General features: G+C 31.6%; 1 protein-coding gene across 1 annotated transcript in view; it reads left to right on the top strand.

The window, feature by feature from the left end:
- Positions 1–21556, top strand: part of LOC129945544 (uncharacterized) — a 492154-nt gene that overhangs the window by 328181 nt on the left and 142417 nt on the right. The window contains exons 5-7 of the mRNA XM_056055356.1: positions 12219–12368; positions 12573–12716; positions 18565–18843. Of these exons, the coding sequence (XP_055911331.1) occupies positions 12219–12368; positions 12573–12716; positions 18565–18843 (573 nt within the window). The remainder of the gene's footprint in view (positions 1–12218; positions 12369–12572; positions 12717–18564; positions 18844–21556) is intronic.

Genomic DNA, 21556 nt, shown 5'->3' with positions numbered 1-21556 from the left:
GACTTTAAGCAAATTCAAAGAATGCTTGAAGTTTTAAATGATTGCAATCAATTGAATGCATTTAAATGGTTATATGCAAAAATGATTGTAGTCTTTTTAAGGTTAAATGAGTGGTGATTGTAATCAATTAATGCAATCTTTTTATTGAAGTCATTAAAGACTGAATTTCCCCAAAGACTGCATTTTTTACAAGCTTGGTCGCATCCCAGCTTCTTTTTTTAATGTTTTTCTGATAAGAAGCTTCTTAAACCCTAAACTCTTAAAACCATTTTATATCATTTGTCTTAAAAGTTCTCAACCATTCCTACAGAAATTCGCATAACGTGGCTTCGATAGATATACGTGAGATTTTATAAACATCTCCCACCTGCAATGTCTGATGAAGCCAGAAATCTTATAAACAAAAGAAAAACTTAACAACAAACCCAACATCACATACTTTTTATTTTTGAACGGATAACTTCCACTGAATCGTCGTAGTAAATCATATTTTGTATACATTACTGAACCCATAGAGAGTAAAATTCCTCTTAATGAATGCATCCTTCGTCTTCTCCATCCATCAACAATTATATTCATGTAAAACAATATCAAAAGATTCATAGCTTAATTGTATACGTCATAATCCATCCGACGACGACGTGACAGACGACACCTTTAATTACAGCAACAATACTTTCTGTTGCATGTAAAATTACAATAATAATAATAATCAATCGAATGCTGCACAAATTCTCAAAAGCTTTCATTACATTCATCATTCAAGGATCAGCTTTTGTCAGCAATGTTACTCCTTGTCCTCATTCAAGGTTTTTATGTATGTACTCATAAAAACCTTGAATTCCTGTAGAAACGGTAGGATTTAATGCACACTCGTATATGGGGTGCAAAAAAAAGGCAAGGTGTGAATTCTATACCGGCATTGTTGAAGCACCCACGGGTATCTTTGATGAACATTACTTTAAAAAAAAAAGGATATGAATTCATGTTTTCTCTGCAGTCCTTTTTATGTATGAACTTAACTGCAAAAGCAGAAGCAGAACACCAGAAGCACATGAGACATTTAACTCCCTGGTGGTTGAAGAAAAACAATTAAAACATTTTTTCCTTTATTTCAGATGTGCCCATGGAGGCGTCTTTTCTATAAAATTTAAGCATGCGATTAAATTTCTATGCGGGCGCCAGTGCTCTTTAAATTTTTTTTTGAAAAAAATATCGTCATTCTACTCCCGATTCTGCCTTTTTTGTGATGCATCGTTGCTGTACTTATCATTTTTTGATTATTCTTTTCAACGCAACTGAGAATTTTAAGCTTAAAGGTTTAATTTAACATCAGATTTAACTTTTTGTTTATATCAAGATTTGTTTCATTATTTTTGTGAATCAGCTAAATGGTTAACGATTCAAAGCTCTTGGAAATGGGTTAGTTGTGAAGAAAAAGTTGACAGATATCCATCTAATAATATCTTTCAAGATTCTTGAAGCCATTTTCAAGAGTTGATTTCTAACATCTTCGCAGATTATTTAACGAATGTCTTTGAAGTTTCTTCTACTGCAAGCCTGTTCTGTTATATCTTCTAATACACAAGAATTCAGTCATCTTACTTCAATCAATTTTTTAAGGTTCTTTAAAAGTTAATGAATATTTCAGTCTTGGTCCTTATAGAATAACACCATTTTTGTTGACAAAATGTTTGTCTTGTGTTTCCTATATTTTATTTCAAACAATCACTTCAATGTTCTAAGTTACCAAAATTTTTTAAATATTAATACCAAACAATGCCATCCCATAAAAAAGTTCAAAAAATTTTGTTGCGAATTATCGTCCCATTTTTAATTTGTTCGAAACCTTCGTCTGTGACATAATTTTTTTAATAGTTCTTCGGTTAATTAAATTGGAATTAACAAACGTTTCATATAAACGTTATGTTGATTTTGTCATACCTAAAATAAGTTTGAACCCAATATTTTTAATTTTTGAAAAGCTTTTTAAATATAAAGTAAATTTTTAACCAAGTTTAAGCATTGTTTTTTTTTTTTGGTTCTAGTTTTTCTAAAAAAAAACTATCATTTCGATTTTTCCAAAAAATTTGCTGACATCAATATTTGGAAAACCGATTTTTTTTAAGTTTCTATTTTTTGTAAAAGAAACTGTCACTTTGATTTTTCTCAACACTTTTCTGAATATTGAAATATAATATTTCTTATAACTTAAAATTATATGAAAGCCATAATCTTAAATTTTTTGAAAAGATATTTGAGTCAAAAATCCATTTTTACTAACTTTTATTAATTTTTTTAGGTTTTTATTTGTAAAAAAACTGTCAATTCGAATTTTCTAAAAATTTCGCTGAATGTTGACAACAATAATTTTTAAAAGATAAAAGTAATTTGAAGCCAATATCTCAAAGTTTTGCAAAGATATTTGAGTCGAAAATCAATTTTTACTAACTTTTATTATTTTTTGTTTAGGTTTTTATTTTTTGTAAAAAAAACTGTCAATTCGATTTTTCTCAAAATTTGTCCGAATGTTGAAAACAGTATTTCTTATAAGTTAAAATTAGTTGAAAGCAAAAATCTCAAATTTTTGAAAAGATATTTGAAGTAAAAATAAATTTCTACCAATTTTTTTAAGTTTTCATTTAAAAAAAGGAAAACAAATTGTCAAATGTCTCAAAATGTTGCTGAATGTTGACAACAATATTTTTTAAAAGTTAAAAGTAGTTTAAAGGCAATTACTCAAAGTTTTGAAAAGATATTTGAGTCGAAAATCAATTTTTACTAACTTTTATTAATTTTTGTAGGTTTTTATTTTTTGTAAAAAAATTGTCAATTCGATTTTTCTCAATATTTTTCGGAATGTTGAAAAAAATATTTCTTATAAGTTAAAACTAATTAGAAGTCATAATTATATAATTTTTGAAAAGTACTGTTTTTTTTTTAATTTGTCAATTTGATTTTTCGTTGCATAAAATTGTTTTGGAGATGAAATCATTTTTTATTCGTAAAATTTTAGAGGTGACAATTTTTTTTCCAGTTTTTTGATTTATAAAAAAAAACGTTAATATGATTTTTTTTCCAAAAATATATTTGGTATCACGCTATATTTATATACAAAATTTAATTAAAGTCTCCAGCGTCTTTGGTTCGTGAGATATTTAGGTTTAACCTTCGCCTTTTTTTAAACTGCTATGGTAAAAAAAACCACCCACGCAATTTTCTTGGGAGCCCTTTTTGCATCTTTCTGTATTATTATCTGTGTAACAATATTTATTTGAAGTCGATATCTGTTCTGGTTCTTGAGCTATGCACGACAAAAAACGTCGCGAACGTACTAACGTAGGAACGTACGTTCACACGTACGCACATACATCTTTCTAAAAGTCTTTTATTTCGACTCTAGGGACTTTAAAACGTCAAGAAATGGGAAGTTAATAAATCAAAACTTGTAGAAAACAAATCGTTCTTACCTATAAGACTTGGCTTTTAAAATAAATCCATTGGTCCAGTCTTAAAAGTAAATTACTTTTCAAATAAATTATAATTAAGTTACAATGTTTTTAATTAAATTCATTTATTCTTTTGAACTTAAAGTAAATAACGACTTTTTGAAACCTTGGCCTTGTTATAACTTATGAGTTAAACAACTAACTAAAATTACATTCAAAATAACAAAAAGAAATACAAATACAAATAATAATCAACGTCCATTCTCCGGGCCTAACTTGCCACTACAATAAATGGAAAGCAAAATTAATTCTTTCCGCCATTGACCATTGTTGTGTGTTTTTGAAATGAAATTTCATTCAAGAAATTATTTTCCTTGTGGTTTTGATTCAACAAAACACAAAAAAAAAACTTTACCTATTAAGTTCTCTTTAATATCGTTTAAAACTTCCCTCTCTTCCTTATCCCCTTTCCTTATAACACTCCAAAACCCAATGCTCTTCACTTTATAACAGAAAAAAGTTTATATCAAGGAATATACAAACATACACATGCAAAGGTATAAAATACATATACATACATACATATTTATAGGATAGACTTCTTGGAAAACAGAAACAGAATAAAGAACCCATCAGCACCACACGAATACAGTTAGAGAAAGAAATGGACTTTAATTGTTTTTATTTATATAAAACTATGAACTACGTAGGTTTGGGAAAGCGGTGTAGTGGAAAGTAGGTGTAGTAGCATGCAATTAGAAATTCGAATTAATTGTTTTCCGATGCAATTGTTTTTCCAACCGACCAACATAACATTTCAAACACGCTATGTTTTTCGTCTGTACAGTGAGTGTATACTTCCTACATACTCTATGCATGCACCCATTTCAATTTAATTTTCACACAACCTAACATTTCATCCGATCCACAAGGATCTTAAAAAAAAGAACATAATTTCCACAGCCAAATTAATTCAATTAAAAGAAAATCAAGGAAAAACGACTTAACCAGCACAAAATCATGTAAATTATGTGCTGGGCTGGGCGTGTATGAAGACAGGTGAAATATCGGCAAAGAATTCATTTTATTTCATTTAACATAAAACGCTTGATTTGTCGAACGAACTTGAGCACAAAGATTCAGAAGTTGTATTCACTTTAAGTTCTGCCAATTAGGTTGTTTGTTATATGAACTTCACTATATATAATAGTATATAGATTACCTCTACCTTACCTGTGCCCTGATGGTTAGTGCATAGGCCAATTATGCAAGAAGTCTTGGTTTAGATTCCTGCCTGTGACACATCAAATTTTTCTCACGGGTTCTGTCTCTTGCGAGAAATTGATAAATTTTCCAAGAGTAATTCTTCTAATGAAAAGTGTTTTCTAAAATCAGCCGTTCGTATTCTGCTGATTTTAGAAACTCTCATCCACTCCATCCCAGGAATGGTTGAGAGTTTTAAATCACTAGGCGCTAGTGCTTGACGGACTGTTGAGCCACTTAATGTATTTTTTTAACTTCCAATAAGAAGTTATTGTAATCGGTTTGATTTGTCAAATTGAAAATTTCTCAATGTTTCAAGGTCCCTAGAGTCGAAATAAAAGATTTTTGAAAGATGTATAAGCGTGCATGTTTACCTACGTAACCGGTAGAGATATCGACTTCAAATAAATTTTGGTATGCAGATAATAACGCAGAAAGGGCTCTCAAGAAAATTGCGTGGGAGGCTTTTTACCACAGCAGTCTAAAAAAAAGGTGAACATTTTGGTTAAACCCAAATATCTCACGGGACTTGAAATTAATGCCATCATTCCATATATTGTAGCGTGATACAAAACAAGTATATTTAAAAAAAATCCAATTAACGGTTTTTTATAAATAAAAAAAACTGAACAAATATTTGTCACCTCGAAAGTTGTGCGAATAAAAAATGATTTTATCTCAAAAACTATGTTGTGCAAGAAAGAATAACGTTTTCAACATTTTGTAAAATATTGAGAAAAATCGAATTGACAGTTTTTTTATAAAAAATAAAACCTTAAAAAAAACAATACTCAAAGTTGGTAAAAATTGAATTTCGACTTAAATATCTTTTCGCAAATTTGAGATTATGACTTCTAACGTATTCTTTCTTATAAGAAATATTGGTTTTAACATTCGGTAAAATTTTGAGATAAATGGAATTGACACTTTTTTTCCAAAAAAATAAAAACCTAAACAAAATTAATAAAATTTGCTAAAAACAGATTTTCGACTCAATTATCTTTTCAAAAATTAAAAACATTGGCTTCAAACTAATTTCGCTCACCGAAAATATAATTTTTCGACATTCAGCAAATTTTTTTTATTAAAATCCAACAGTCAGTTATTTCACAAAAAATAAAATCTACAAAAAATAGTATGCAAATCTCGTGAAAAATGGAAGGTATTGACTTCAAATTTATTTCATTCATCCAATTTGTATTTGTTTATTGAAGAAATAAAAACTTTTAAGAAATTCTACTAAAATTGTAAAAAATTGTTTTTCGACTAAAAATCTCGTTAGCAATTACAGATTTTGAAATCAAACTATTTCATCATATTCAAAATATTGTTGATGATTTTAATTTTTTTTAGAATTGTTTAACTGATAGCTTTTTTAACAATACACGAAAACCTGCAAACCTTTTAAGAAAGACAAATTGGCAGACAGGATTGGAAAATTGGGAATTATCAGTGTGGGTCGTATCCCAGTCTATTTTTTATTTTGTTTAAAGTGATTACGGAACTCTTGAAAAAATCTTCTGACGAAACCAAGTGTTTTGTATGCTTTTTTAATATATTTTATAGTGATCAGTAAAAGGATTCAAATGTGACGAATTCAACATAAAGTCATAATTTATTATATTACATTTTTTGCGTGTAAAACAAATTGTCTTATATTCGTCAATTTTTTAAAATCAAATAATTTGTTTGATCTTTAGAATTCTGGATGGAGGTAATAATTTCAATTTTTTTAACATCACATGCAAAGAGATTAGCGATAAAGAATTATACTTATACTTACTGTAGATTTGTTTGTATCACAAGTCCACATAACAGAAGATTAATTAAAAGAAACTATTTCACAGACAATTTCGCTCTAGCACAATAATTCATAACTTAATTTTTTATTAACTTCCCATAGGAAGTTATTGTAATGGGTCCGATTTGTCAAATTGAAAATTTTGACATTTCTCGACGTTTCAAGGTCCCTAGAGTCGAAATAAAAGATTTTTAGAAAGATGTCTGTGCGTGCGTGTGTACGTACGTTTGTACGTCCGTACGTTCGCGACGTTTTTTCGTCGTCCATAGCTCAAGAACCAGAAGAGATATCGACTTCAAATAAATTTTGTTATACAGATAATAAGGCAGAAAGATGCAGAAAGGGCTCTCAAGAATATTGCGTGGGTGGTTTTTTTACTATAGCAGTTTGAAAAAAAGGTGAAAATTTTGGTTAACCCTAAATATCTTACGAACCAAACACGCTAGAGACTTGAATTAAATTTTATATAATATATTGTAACATGATACCAAACAGGTATATTTTTTGAAAAAAACAATATAACGGTTTTTTTTAAAAATCAATAAAACTGAAAAAAAAAATTTGTCACCTCCAAAATTTTACGACTGAAATATAATTTCATCTCTAAAACAATTTTGTGCAACGAAGAATAATGTTTTTTTGTTTTTATAAAAAATAAAAATCTAAAAAAAAACATTACTCAAAGTTGGTAAAAATTGAATATCGATTCAAATATCTTTTCAAAAACTTGAAATTTAGGCTTCAAACTTATTTTATCTTATAAGAAATATTGTTTTCAACATTTTGAAGAATGTTGAGAAAAATCGAATTGACAGTTTTTTTTACAAAAAATAAAAACCTAAAAAAAAAAATTATAAAAGTTGGTAAAAATTGATTTTCGACTCAAATATCTTTTCAAAACTTTGAAATATTGGGTTTAATTTACTTTTATCTTTCAAATTATCTTGTTGTCAACATTCAGTTAAAGTTTGAAAAAAATCGAATTGACAGTTTTTTTTACAAAAAATAAAAACCTAAAAAAAAAATTATAAAAGTGGGTAAAAATTGATTTTCGACTCAAATATCTTTTCAAAACTTTGAGATATTGGCTTTAATTTACTTTAATCTTTCAAAACATCTTGTTGTCAACATTCAGTTAAAGTTTGAAAAAAATCGAATTGACAGTTTTTTTTACAAAAAATAAAAACCTAAAAAAAAAATGTATAAAAGTGGGTAAAAATTGATTTTCGACTCAAATATCTTTTCAAAACTTTGAGATATTGGCTTTAATTTACTTTTATCTTTCAAAGCATCTTGTTGTCAACATTCATTTAAAGTTTGAAAAAAATCGAATTGACAGTTTTCTTACAAAAAATAAAAACCTAAAAAAAATGTATAAAAGTTGGTAAAAATTTACTTTCGACTCAAATAGCTTTTCAAAACTTAAAAATATGGTCTTGAAACTTATTTTATTTCACAGAAAATATTGTTTTCCATATTCAGTATTTTTTATATAAAAATTCAACAGTCCGTTTTTTTCATAAAAAATAAAATCTACAAAAAATAGTACGCAAATTTGGTAAAAATTGATACGAGTACATATAGACAAACTTTTAAGCAATCAAATCGACAGACGGGATGGGAAGTTATCAGTGTGGGTCGCATCCCAGCCTCTTTTTTTTTATTTGGAACCTTTTTTATGGACTATAACTGAGGTATGAATATTTCAAAGATCTGGTAACTCAAAACATTTCAGAGATTCGTTGAAAAGAAGAAACAATAAATAAGAGATTACATGAATTCCAGTAAAATTTCAACTAACTTTTCCGGGTAATTTTTAATTTGTTGTTAATTGCATAGCTACCAGGTGGAAACAAATGGTACAAATATGCCCAAAATCAAGAAACGTACACTTAGGCGTATACGCACTCTTTTCATAATTTTTAGTAAAATTTTGTTAGTTTTGTTTAAGTTATATGGGAATGCAGAAAAACGTGCAGTGGGTAAGATATATTTAAATATATATTTACTGGATACAAAAAATAGTCGTATTTATCTGTAGGCTTTCATTTATCAAAGTTGATTCAGTCATGAAATCATTCAATACAGTTACTTTATGCACTTTCATGCTAATATTATTTGTGGGATTTTCTTAAATTGTGAAGGATGATTTTTTAAAAGCTATATGAAAGATTTTCAAAAAAACATGCAATTCAGAAAAATACATGAAATCTTTATTTTAATCGACAGTACGGTAAATATAATATAATGTTTGAAGACTATTTCATAAAAATATTAACCTTGACTGCGCCTCAAAGGGTCCATCCGCTTAGTCCGATTTTGGCATACTCTTTCCAACATTTCGGCCAGTATATCACAAATAAATGTTTCAATATTGTTTTTCAATGTGTCAATTGAAGCGAGCTTGTCTGTATAAGCAAGAGCTTTGACAAAACCCCACCAAAAATTTTCTAAAGGCGTTAAATAACATGATCTAGGGGGCCAATTGACCGGTCCCGAACGTGAAATAAAATGTTCACCGAACTCGCCTCTCAATAAGTCTATAGTTGTGCGTGCTGGCTGTGTGGCATGTGGAACCGTCTTGTTGAAACCACAATCAAGCAATCAAGCTCTTGCATTTTGGGCAAAAAAAAAAGTTTGATATCAAGTCACTGTAGCGCTCACCATTCACAGTTACGTTACGATTCGCACCATCTTTGAAGAAGTACGTTCCAATGATGCCACCAGCGCATAAAGCAGACAAAAGTGCGACTTTTTTTGAATGCATTGGTAACTCTTGCAATGCTTCTGGCTGTTATTTACTCCAAAATCGACAGTTCTGCTTATTTACGTACCCATTAAGTACTTTGTAACGGATTGATTTTTAGTTAGTTCTTTTTAGATGACAAAAAAACCCATCTTCTAACCTAGAACCACAGGATAATCCAAATTATGAATTTACTAACTAAAAAAGTTTGGCCAGCTAGGTGTGGCTCGGCATGCTTGCTATTCCCATAAGCTAGCTCGACGGTGGGGTGGGAACTTACACCTGCTGCCAATGGACCGTACGACTTACATGCTAAAGTACAAATTGTTTAAATCCAATACCACAAAAAAAAATAAAAAAAAGGAATCCAATCCAGGTTCTTGAAATCAATGGATTTAGTGTGTCGCGACTGTACTTTTCATGTGAAAAAGAAATGGGCAAGATGAATTTTGTTTCTCTTCCCGATGGCTGACACCGGCCACAAGTACGCGCACGTATCACACTTGTTTCCATTATTTTCCAATGTATGAAAAAATGAAAAGAAATTCTCTTTGGAAGTATTTGTGGATAGTAAGGTTGTTCTCGGGGATTTGTCACTTATTTCGACCGTATATACGAGTAAGGTTATATAAGATAATTAGCAAAATTAAATCGTTTTGAAATTAGTTTGTCACGTCTGGTCAGGGAGAGTTCTTGATTTTCAAAGAAAGAAGCGCGGAAATAAAGTCTGCTTAGTGAACTCTTAACGAAGAAAGTCAATTTTTTTGTTTTCAGACTGTTCGTCTAGGTGTCACTGCTTACCAATGTGAAGAATTGTACTGAGAATTCATCCACTAAGACTTGTATGCTTACCAACTTAATTTTAAGTTCCTTCCGACTTACACAACTTTTCGGTAAAAACTTGGATCTTCGGCCAACTTTCCAAGACCTCATTCACCAAAAATTGTACATTGCAGAAGGTCGTTCGGCTTCAATTCTTTCACCAGCAGTATTTTGAAAGGCATCACACCTAAATCCTTCCCCAAAATTGTCCACGTTGTTAAGTAGCAGTCTCCCAATTGCTGCAAACGGCCGGCGCCGAATCGATAATTGATGGTCGTCATTAACACTGGCATATACAACTGCGATAACTCTACGTAAGCGTGTTGGTGGTTCAATGTCCAACAATGTAAATTTTGTGCGAAATGTAGCCACAATAGCCCGAATAGACGCTTCAGTGGGTCGATTAAAGTGACCATAAAATAGAAGAAATGCGTGATGAACTTTCTTAACAGAGCACCGTTTTGATAATAAAATTCAATAATTTTCAACCGTTGTTCGTTTGTAAGCCGATTCATGGTTAAATTATAGACCAAACTAAAGTTTTTTGACAGTGAAACAAAACTCGAAACGTTCGTCAGCTATTTAAACCAGTATTGCCAAAAAAGTAATAGCTAAAACACCACCCTTTTTTAAAGCTTATAAATTTCATTAAATTTGTTTCACCTGATTAAGAAAAGACTATCATTTTTTCCATGCTATTCAAAAGTCTTATGTCTCAACATTCTGGCATTTAATTTGCTAAAAGTCCTTTTTACTAATTAAGTATTTTATTTTGCTATTTTTAATTATATAAGAAGGTCAACAATATCCTATCCAAAATTTGAATTGTATGTTTTATGTCACAATAGTTAAGAAAATGGTCACTCTTGCAGATTAAAAATCTCTCTTCCAATTAAAAATCAAATATCAATAAATATTAATTCAAATTAAATGTTATGAATACAAAAATATATTTCTCTATTTATCCATGCAAGATGGTACCTAAATCAAACTCGTGTAAGACTTCTTCCATATCAGAAAGTATTATAAAAACATAAAAAAAATCATAATAAATTAAAAATAACATTAAGTCACAAACCTAGTCAAATGTAATATGAAGTTATTTCCACTCTCTGTATCTTCATACCAAATGTTAAATCAACCAATAAATCGAAAAATTATCTTTTATTCAATTTATTTGTATTAAATACAAGATTGAAACATTAAATTCCTGAGCTTGGAACTTGTGTGTGTGTGTCTTGTTTAGTGTTCCTTTTTGGATTTAGCCAGCTTTGTGTTTCTTTTCAATATAACATTAATCAATTTTAAATTACACCCTGATGCCCAAAGCTTCTTTCACTTAATATGAGCTGCGTCATAAGTTTATATAGATGAAAAAATATCTATGTATGTTTGTACCTGCAGACCTGATGCTTAAGTTAAGTTCGTATCTATACAATGTTGTAAAGCCAAATAAATTGGTTTGATGGTCGAGACGAGCAGAAAATTCAATATGAAATGAAGTTGTTTAAATTTATTGCTAAAATATTTTTTTTTCAATTTTACTGTCTTTTGATGCGGTGACTTTGCTAAGATTTATTGACATTTATTAAATTACTTTCAAGACACTGGGAAGTAGAAAATTCAATAAGGTTTTATTGTTTTTTCTAATATTGATACAATTTTCCAGAAAAAAGAACCCTAAAATAGAGTTTGCAGCTAATGTCAGTTGAGAAAATTCAGTATGAGTTTTTTTGAAAAGAAAAAAACACACAATTCAATTAAAATTAAAGTCACTTTTGGTTGACCTGCCAAAGACGATGATGTAACCGTATATGATTTTCATAAATACTTATCTTAGCCATAGAAACAAAAATAATAAGAAGACATTTCAAGAAACTATAACTTTGGTTTGTTATTGTTTACTTTTCAAAACTTTCTTGAAACTTGTGAATATTGACACATAATAAAATAGCATTCTTGCAACATAAGGAATTCTTCCCAACCCCTGCCCCAACACTAACAATACCATTGCATAGTCTAACCAATATCCGAATTGTTGACTTTAAAACTAAATTGCCTTAAATTTGTGTGTGTGCTATCCTATCTCTCTACCATCAACTCTTAAACTAAAGACTTCTTCATTTTATATTTTCAGATGAATTTCGCAGTAAGGTAGCCTGTCACAACGATGTAGCCCAATTAGAGTGCAATCCTTATTCAAGAATTGCTGTCTATAGTGCCAGCTTTGGTCGGACTGAATACGAGAGCATACAGTGTCCACAACCCCAGGGTGTTAAAGAGGAAAGTAAGTTGACTATTATAATACCCTCAAACATAACTTTATAAATTGTTATGACACTCATGTGTACATATATGTATATGCATATTTTCAGCACAAAAAGTACATATTCCTTTATTCATATTCATATATGTACATATAATAAAGCCTATGTACATATTTGTATAGGGTTACATACTTTCAAAATTTTCCTTTATTTTTGCAATCTAGCGTGCCTAGCTTCATACGCTACAGAGACAGTTATGCAAATTTGTCACGGCCGTAGGAGATGCAACCTAGCAGCAGACGCAAATACCTTTGGATCACCATGTCAACAGAATTCCCGCATGTACCTTAAGGTTGTTTATACGTGTGGTAAGTTGAAAATTCTGCATGGCATTTGGGTGTTTTTTTTTTCTTTTTTACTCAACCCATAATCCGTACATTTCAAATACAGGGTGTTATGTTATTTAAGGAATGCAGATCCTTTTAGAAAGGATTTAACATACAATATGTCGATGTGTATAAGAGGTTTCAATTTGAATAGACTGTAACTGTCTTTGTTGAAACTGTCATCTTTTGACATAAAAAAAGTTATTACTTAACGATGTAACGATAACTGATCGATAAAAGACCTTAAGACCTTAATTATGTAATTTTTGAAGTGAATTGTTAATGTGGAGTGCATCATGAAAGGCCTTTGTTTTAGCTATCCATTTTCTGGATCCCAATCAAGTATCATCTGGTCATTTAGTATCCATTATATTTGTATTTCGGCATGACTTCTTAAACGAAGATCAATTTTACATTTTCGCAATGGAGTCATAGAGTAGTTGGAATGTTAAGACTACAAAAGTTAATCTCCTACGTATGTTTTATGGTTTAAAATGTTATTTGAATCCTGTGGAGGCTCCAAATCAATTTCAGTTTGGTAAAACATTGATAAACCGGTTCAATTACTAGCTCATTATATTTATTTTTAGATATGTTAGTCTTAGTAGTACCCGTCGCATGATTGTTAGTGATTTGGACTGTCATGCCAGAGGTCTTGGGTTCGAGCCCTGCCTATGCCATCCAAAGTTTTTTCACGGGTACTGCCTCTTGAAGGAATTGACAAATTCTCCAAGTGCAATTCTTGTTATAAAAGTGCTTACTTCATTTGTTGAAAACATTTTAATACAGTATGACATTTTTTTTTAGTTTTTATCAATTTCAATTTCTTGAATGAACACTTTATATTATATGTTTTTGGGCACAAGGATCTTAAATTCATGAGCTCACCTTTTAAAAAATTGATAAATTACGGGTACTGTACTACTTTTTGAAAGACGACCCAAAACTGCCAAGACTGACATACAATACTCTCATGGTCGCTTTTCTATCAAATCTGTCGAAACATTTGATGGTCTCATTTCTATCTTTATGTTATTTCCTTTTCGTCATTTCAGTTTATACATGACCAAAAATAACGTCAACATTTACTGCAATGTCCCAAAGGCAGTAAACATTTTTGGTTATTTGTAAAAAACATGAAGAATTCTTCCTCTTCCTGGGTTCCTACGCTTGTTGTCATTTTGTCAATGACACTCCCTTGTTAGCTCTTTAAAGCCGCCAACTCTACGCTGCCAGTGAGTGTTATGACTCCGCCTATACTTGAGCGAGCTAGTGATTCTATGGGACCAATCTTTTTTTGAACTCGTATTGTGTCAAGAGTTCTAAAAGATCTCAATATTCATAAATCCACTGGTCCAGATGGTATCCCCGCTATTATTCTGAAGAGGTGTTTTTGAACGTTTGCAAAACCACTGCGAAAGCTTTTTCTTCTGTTCTACTCCTCAGGCCTCGTTCTGAGCGGATGGAAAACCGCATTTGTCCAGCCCATCCACAAAAAAGGCGAATCTTCCTCACCCTCTAATTACCGTACAATTGCACCTACTACGATTGTTTCCAAGGTCATGCAAACGCTTATTAATTATCAGCTCAAGAAATATCTTGAAGATCGAAAGCTTCTTAATGACCGGCAGTACGGCTTTCGCAGCAATAGCTCCGATGGTGATCTCATGGTTCATCTCACCGAACAGTGGAGCAAATCTTTACATCCTTTTTTAGAAAGTAAGATTATTGCACTTGATATTTCAAAAGCATTTGATAGGGTTTAGCATCAGGCTCTCTTATCAAAAATGCGTGCTTTCGGTTTTTATGAATCCCTGCTTCATTGGATTAGTAATTACCATTCGGATATTTCAATACAAGTAATATTGGATGGATTTGAGTCTGAAAACCTCAAAACTAATGCTGGTGTACCTCAGGGGTCTGTTCTTTATCCAACATTCTTTCTTATATTTAATTATGATTTATTGTCTGCAACTTCTAATCGAATACATTATTTCGCTGACGATAGTACTCTTAGCTTTCATATTCGTTTTCAGACTCACGCCATTCTTCTTCGGATGTAGAATTGCAACGACAAAATATGATAATCTCACTAAATTCCGACCTAAACAGCATTTTACAATATGGAATAAAAAACTGCGTGGAGTTTATTGCTTCGAAAAACAATGCTGTCTTGTATCGCTACAGCGAAATATACCCCCTTGCCATTATCCATGGATGGCACTTGCATCAATGAGCCTGAAAGTCTCGATATTCTCGTTATGTGTGTCAATAATCAAATCTTGTGGAACGATCACATGTCCCAAAAAATTCCCCAAGTGCTTCAGTTTCCTTAGGCGATGCAAGAAATGTTTCACCCCTTCTGATCTGGCTGTTATCTAACAGCCTAATATACGTCCAAACCTTGAGTATAACTCCTATATTTAGGCTGGCGCTCCTGCAACTTACTTAAGCCTCTTGGATAGTATTGAACGTAGAGCATTAAAATTGATAGATGATAATATCATCATAAGTTCATTTACTTCGCTTGAACATCGTCATAAAGTTTCTTGTCTGCTACTTTTTTGCCGTTATTTTAAAGCTTAATGCTCTAGTGAAATAGCCAGCTGCATTCCTCCTCTTAAATAGTTCAACCGTAATACTCGCGCTTCTAGTCATGCTCATCAATATACCCTCGAGCCCAACTTCGGTCGTACTGTCAAGTACAGAGATTCGTTCTTAAGCCGTACTATGCGAATGTGGAAAGCTTTACCACACTTTGTTCTTCTCAGTATTGTAATATTCAGGAATTCAAAACCAATGTGCAGCGAAATCGCCTTTCAAACCCTCTTTCCTCTTACAGTGCTTACACTGCATAATAAGGGTAATAATATCCCCTTGAGTGTGCTCTTATTATTAAAAAAAAAATTCCATAACAATTTGGTTCTATTTTTCATCCTTTTTGCCGAAACCACTTAAGTGATTCATTTAGTTGGTCAACACTTTGTCACATCAATGATAACAATTAATGATCGATAGAGGTCTAAACACAACTTGTTTTTAAAGAATTTGTGAAATTACAAATGTTGGCACTTACACACCATCAGCCTTACGAACTACTTGCACACAAATTAGAGCTGCCAATATCAAAATAACCCATAACTACTGTAACACCAGATAAGGACCACCCTATATATATGACCAAATAATTGCCATAGTGACAAATACTGGACAAAAAAGTAATACTGATGGTATTTTCCACACTGCGTTCAAGAATGTCTAAATAGAATTGGAGCTAAAAAAAGAGAATAGATAAAGAGTGAAACATTTTTCCGTGAACATAAGGTTTAGCAATAGTGAGCTTGATAATTCAGTAAGCATAAGCGATTTTGAAAACGCAGTTCTTCAGAAGAACTACGATATGCAATTACAATTATAATAATAATTATGTCGGTTTTTACCAAAACCTTATGTACTTAGACCTAAAAAGTCCATGGGAATATACCTAGCTGGACATGATGTCTCAACTACTCCGATGTTCCATCGTGTGCGGTTTCCGGCGATATGTTTAAACTCCCTCCAGGTCTTACCCAAACTTGACGGTTCCTCTTCGACAGCTTCTTGGCCTCTCTACTTTTCTGCCTTGGTGAGTGTTCGGATTCCATAGCATTTGCTGCAATTCAATCATAACCTTTTCGACATATCCTCTTGCCCTTTGAATAATAGTCTTAATGGGTTTTCTGACCCGTAATCCTATATGATTCTTTGTTGGATAAACCATTGGGACAAAAACCCGTTAGATGTTTCGTAGACACCTTTAAATAAAGCTCATTAATTTCCTGGTAACTGCTGCTGTCATTTTCTTGTATAACATTACTGCTTTGACGTTTGATCGGATCAGTCGTAGCTTTGCCTTTAAGTTAAAAAAGTTGGTGCTAACAGCACCATTAAATAACATCCGAAATGCAGCCTAAGATTTTCCGATACGTCTAGCGATATCTTATTTGGGTCAACTTTCAGTAGTGATTCCAAAATATTTTAAAACTCCATTCTTTTTCTACAAGTTGTTGAGCAAAGTGTATTGGAATGAATGAGTATGAGTTTCCGAGTCTAAACGTCTAAGGTTTTCACTAATAGATTTTCAGCCCCACGATTTCATCTGCTCTGTCCATCCCCCTTGTCATTTGATGAACATACATTTTTTTATAATATAGCAAGCACATATCATCTGCGAAATCCGATATTTCAGGTATGTTGCCAAATTCCATCATGTACCTCATATCCCTGTCAAGGCTGCTCACATTACAAATCATCAATGAAATCAAAATTTCTGACAGTCTGACTTCATTTTGGACTTCAAACACTTCTCACAACCTACCTCAATATATATCTTTCACACTCCTTGATCAAAGTAGTGTCTCTCAAGCCGAGGTATTGGCAGTGACAAAAGCTGTAAAACAGGTTTCAACGATGGTGCTGCATGAAATAAACTCTTCTTCAATAATCTTGAAGAACTGGTAGACATTTCAGGAAATAGCCTGACAAGATTTATCTAATTAGCAAGAGCAAAACAATCTATAGGTTTTCATATTTAAATTTTAATTTTTAGCCAGCCAGCCCATTTACCTAACCTAACAGTCTTACTTCCTGTAAGAAAATAATTTATCTGGGGTTTTCCACCTACACAAAACAAGCGACTAGAGGCAAAATCCAAATGCCTCTCCAGCTTTCGCACTTCCACAGGTCTTCTGCTTCTTCTAGTTCCTTCACAATGCCGTGATTGTATTATCTCCCAAACTTGTATAAAAAGACAGTATGGCTCACTATGGTAAAACCCATGGCGTGATGGTTAGTGTGTAGGAATGTGAAGCAAGTGGTCTTGCGTTCAATCCCTGCCTGAAGCTTTTTTGACGAATACAGCCTATTGCGAAGAATTTCCAAGTACTCCAAGAATTATTCTTGTCCCGAAATGCGTTTTCTCAAATTTGTACGAATCCGTCATAAGAATTGTAGGTCCCCTCTATCCCTGAATTGATTTACGAAACGAATGGTTGAGAATTTTGAGTCATTGGCCATAGTTCTCTATTGACTGTTGCACCACCTAATTTTTTGTATGGCACATTAAAACGTATATATTTACTTTTTTGTCTATTGAATAAAATTCGCAGTCCTGAAAATTTTTCTGCAGCCTCCTCTACTGCATTGGCTCTGGTAAATTGATAGTTTACCATTTTATAAAATCCATATGCAATGACATGACAAATCAATTAGGATCGTATCCAATTCAGCAGAAAAATAAATCCCTTTTCTCATCGACGCACCTGATTTAACACCGCTTCCTTTTGGATGGGAAAAAGTTTCATTATTAAACATTATTAAATAAATAAAAAGCCCTTATAACACCCTGTTAAATCTTTTGTCACAAAGATGTGCACGCTTCCGCTCAATTTTGCTTGTTAATTTATTCGAAATGGAAAACTACTACTATCTATGTGTGTTTGTATATGTGTATTGTTTGGATTTCATATCCAGTGTAGTGTATGCTTTATATACGTAAATGTAAACAAAGCGTGCACTCTATGCTATAAGAGTATGTACGCAACGTTGAGAGAGAGGAAGTTCGGGAAGAAACAAAATGTTATTTGATGTTTCATTGGCTTGGCACAGTAGTATAGGTAACAAGCATACAAACATACATTATATACACTTTAGCGAAAACGGAAGTGTGGTTGAGTAAACAGTTTAAAGTAATTTGATCGTTTGACTATGTTGATTGGTGTCATGAATTTTGTATTTTCATTGTATTTTCTCTTTACCCTCCCAATTGTACATGTATAATGTACATATATAGTGCCAAAACAAGTCCTCAAGGACCAGTACGAAAGCGATATTGAAGCCGATGAATTGGAAGATTTCGAAGGTGATGTTAATGAGCTCTATGATGATGATCAATTTTACAAGGAATCGGAAGCAATACCGAAGTTGTATAGTAATGTAACTCGTACTAATGGAAGTGTAAATGCAACAACTGCAAGTGGTGCTGTTAATGGAATGAATGTTACAGCAATGGATTCAGATGCAGCAGGAGTTAATCCCGTGATGACACATAGTTCAGATTTAAGTTTAGAAGGTAAGTACTTTTATTTATATCTATTTAATTTATTATAATCTACGTTAAATGAGGAAGAATTAAGATATTATTTACATGAAACGGAACTTGTTGAGTGAAAAAGTAACAATCTAAACGCAATAAGTTGAAAAGCCCCTTGGGTCTATGATGATGATGATGAGAATTAAATATCAAACAAATCCCTCTGACTGGGGTTAACTGTTTTCGTGCAAGTTTTAATGAATTACAATTACATTAATTATTTATTAAAAAGTTGAAATTGAAATACATCATTTTTTTGTTTGAGGTTACAAGCTAAAAAATCCCCCAGGTGAATCCTGAAAAACAATTCCAGGCAGAATAAAAATGCTAATTATTTCTTCTTCCTCAAATTCATACATGTATTTATGAATTAACAGGGTCTTTCGTGTTGCTCTAATCTTTCCTTTAACTAAAAAAACAACAAAGTGTGGGCGAGATAAAATTGGCTATATCTCAAAAACGAGCAAATACACACACTGCGAATAAATTTCTTCTGCAGAAAAGACTTTCAAGTAGGTGTCATTTATATATATCAGTACCTAGCAATTAAAAAAACGAAATAAATTGGTTATATGTATATTCGTATCTCATCCCTCATTTCTAGTATAATAAAAATATATAAACCCTTCGAAATGTCAGAAATACTACTATTTAACAAAATTACGTAGGACATCAATCCCGGTTGAGCCCCCATTTTTGTGAAATTAAAAGTCACCTTTTTAAATAATTTAATTTATTTAACAAATGTATTAAAATTAAAATAGTTATAATTCACAATCTTGAAACCAATTAGACAGTAATAAGTCACGATAAGCCGTGTTTAAAAGAAAAGAGGATGAGCTCTGTATTGCAAAGGAATGGTAAAGTAGTTCATAATTGTTGGTAATGCTAAATTGTTCCTAGAACTATTGTAGAAAAAGTATTTGAGAGTCAGGTCTAGTGTAGACTTCTCAAACTATAAGCAAGCTCAATTCTTAAATTCCTAGATTTCAAATACATTGAAAAATGCAAGGTAGCCTTGTTACGAATCCCAGACGTTTATACAAATGTATTAACATAAAGCAAATGTGATGGTTTCTTTGCTTCATTCTCCAGCTAATCATCATAAAACATCTGAAAAATATTGCTTTCTCTATATGTTAAACTTTTTCAGCTCTGTTGCGTCTTTCTCTTATTTTCTCAAGCCATTTCCCAAAGCTTTTGAAAAATTACTTTATTTGTTCTGTTCATAAAAAAGGATGCAAAAATTATGTTATGAACTACTGGCACATAGCCGAGCTGTCTTCAAGTACAAAGATTTCAAAATAATTGTCTTTGAATCCCTCTATTTTCATTAAAAACCAATTTTTTCTTCACAACACCAATACTTCTTAAATAACTGTCAATCTAACTGAATTTGTGTCTAAAACTCTAAGTAAATTAGAGACAGGAAAAGAAGTGGTCATTATTAAATTAATTTAAAATTCTTTTTATCTAGAGTTGTTCTCATATTCTCAATCTGTTATCTCATTTATTCAAACTCAAGAGTTCCTCAAGGGAGCCATCTTGGTCCTTTGTTATTTGTCTTAATTATCAACGACATTATTGATGTCATTGACTATTTTACTTCACCGTATACATTTCTGCTTTTCGAACCTATCTCAAGAATACTGTGTAAGCTGACAACACACATACACCCTTTGACTTCTATATCAATGAGTGCAAAGACTTCAAAAGAATGCCTGAAGTCTGAAATGATTGCAATCTATTGATTGATGAAAATATGTTTTTTTCTACAAGATTGGTATTCCAATATAATATCAGTTGGTAAAAATTGATTCCCAATTTTCTTACCTTGTGAACAAGTCATACCAAAATACTTCTAGATTGATTAAATGTCTCGAATTTTCCTACTAATTTTTAAAGGAACTACTGGGTTTAATGGACCCAATTTGACGTTCAAAAAGTAATACTTGTAGATTTTTAAAGGCAACATCGGAAAATTATCAGTTTGAGGACATTTAGAATTGATTTTATTCATAAATTATAAAATTAATACAATATTTTAATATAAAACAAAATCATTAGACATTTCTGCCGTCTGACGAATTGACTATTTATTTACTTTTACAGTATTATTTATTTTTTAATTTTGACTTTAAATTTTATAATAAACGATTTTTAATTTATTTTAATTAACAACTATCACAAATTAATAAGAATAAAAAAGGTGTTTCATCAAAAAAGTCCTTGCAAGATTCTATTTCCATATCTTAAAGCAATTGTACAGAATTGATACAGTTTATCATTTGATTTAATTCGAATATGACTTCCTCAATGGTTAGAAAATCTTTTCCAAAGATACATCTTCTCGTTTGTCTTAGAGAGGGACACTTTCCCAAGAAATACACAACGTCTTCCCTACAGATGCCTGGATGATCTGCTCTGTGAGGTATATAGTTCAGGTTTAGAATTTTAGCTCGTAGTCGGAACATCATAGATATTTCCCTGACACTAAAATCATCACGGAATTAGTTTAACTGCTGCAAATTGTGGTTAAGCTGACAGTAGACCGTACGATGTAAAGAGTTTGAAGCTTCATCCATATACTTGATTCTAGATGCTTCCTCTACCTTGGAAATAATTTAGAATATGTCCTTTTTTTTAATTTGGAAAGGTCCTCGACACTACAAATCAAATTAATTCCACAATT

This window comes from Eupeodes corollae, chromosome 1 (assembly GCF_945859685.1).
Source record: "Eupeodes corollae chromosome 1, idEupCoro1.1, whole genome shotgun sequence".
NCBI lineage: Eukaryota > Metazoa > Arthropoda > Insecta > Diptera > Syrphidae > Eupeodes > Eupeodes corollae.
Note: the sequence above shows the minus strand (reverse complement) of the source record. Positions and strands in the feature narration are given on the sequence as shown.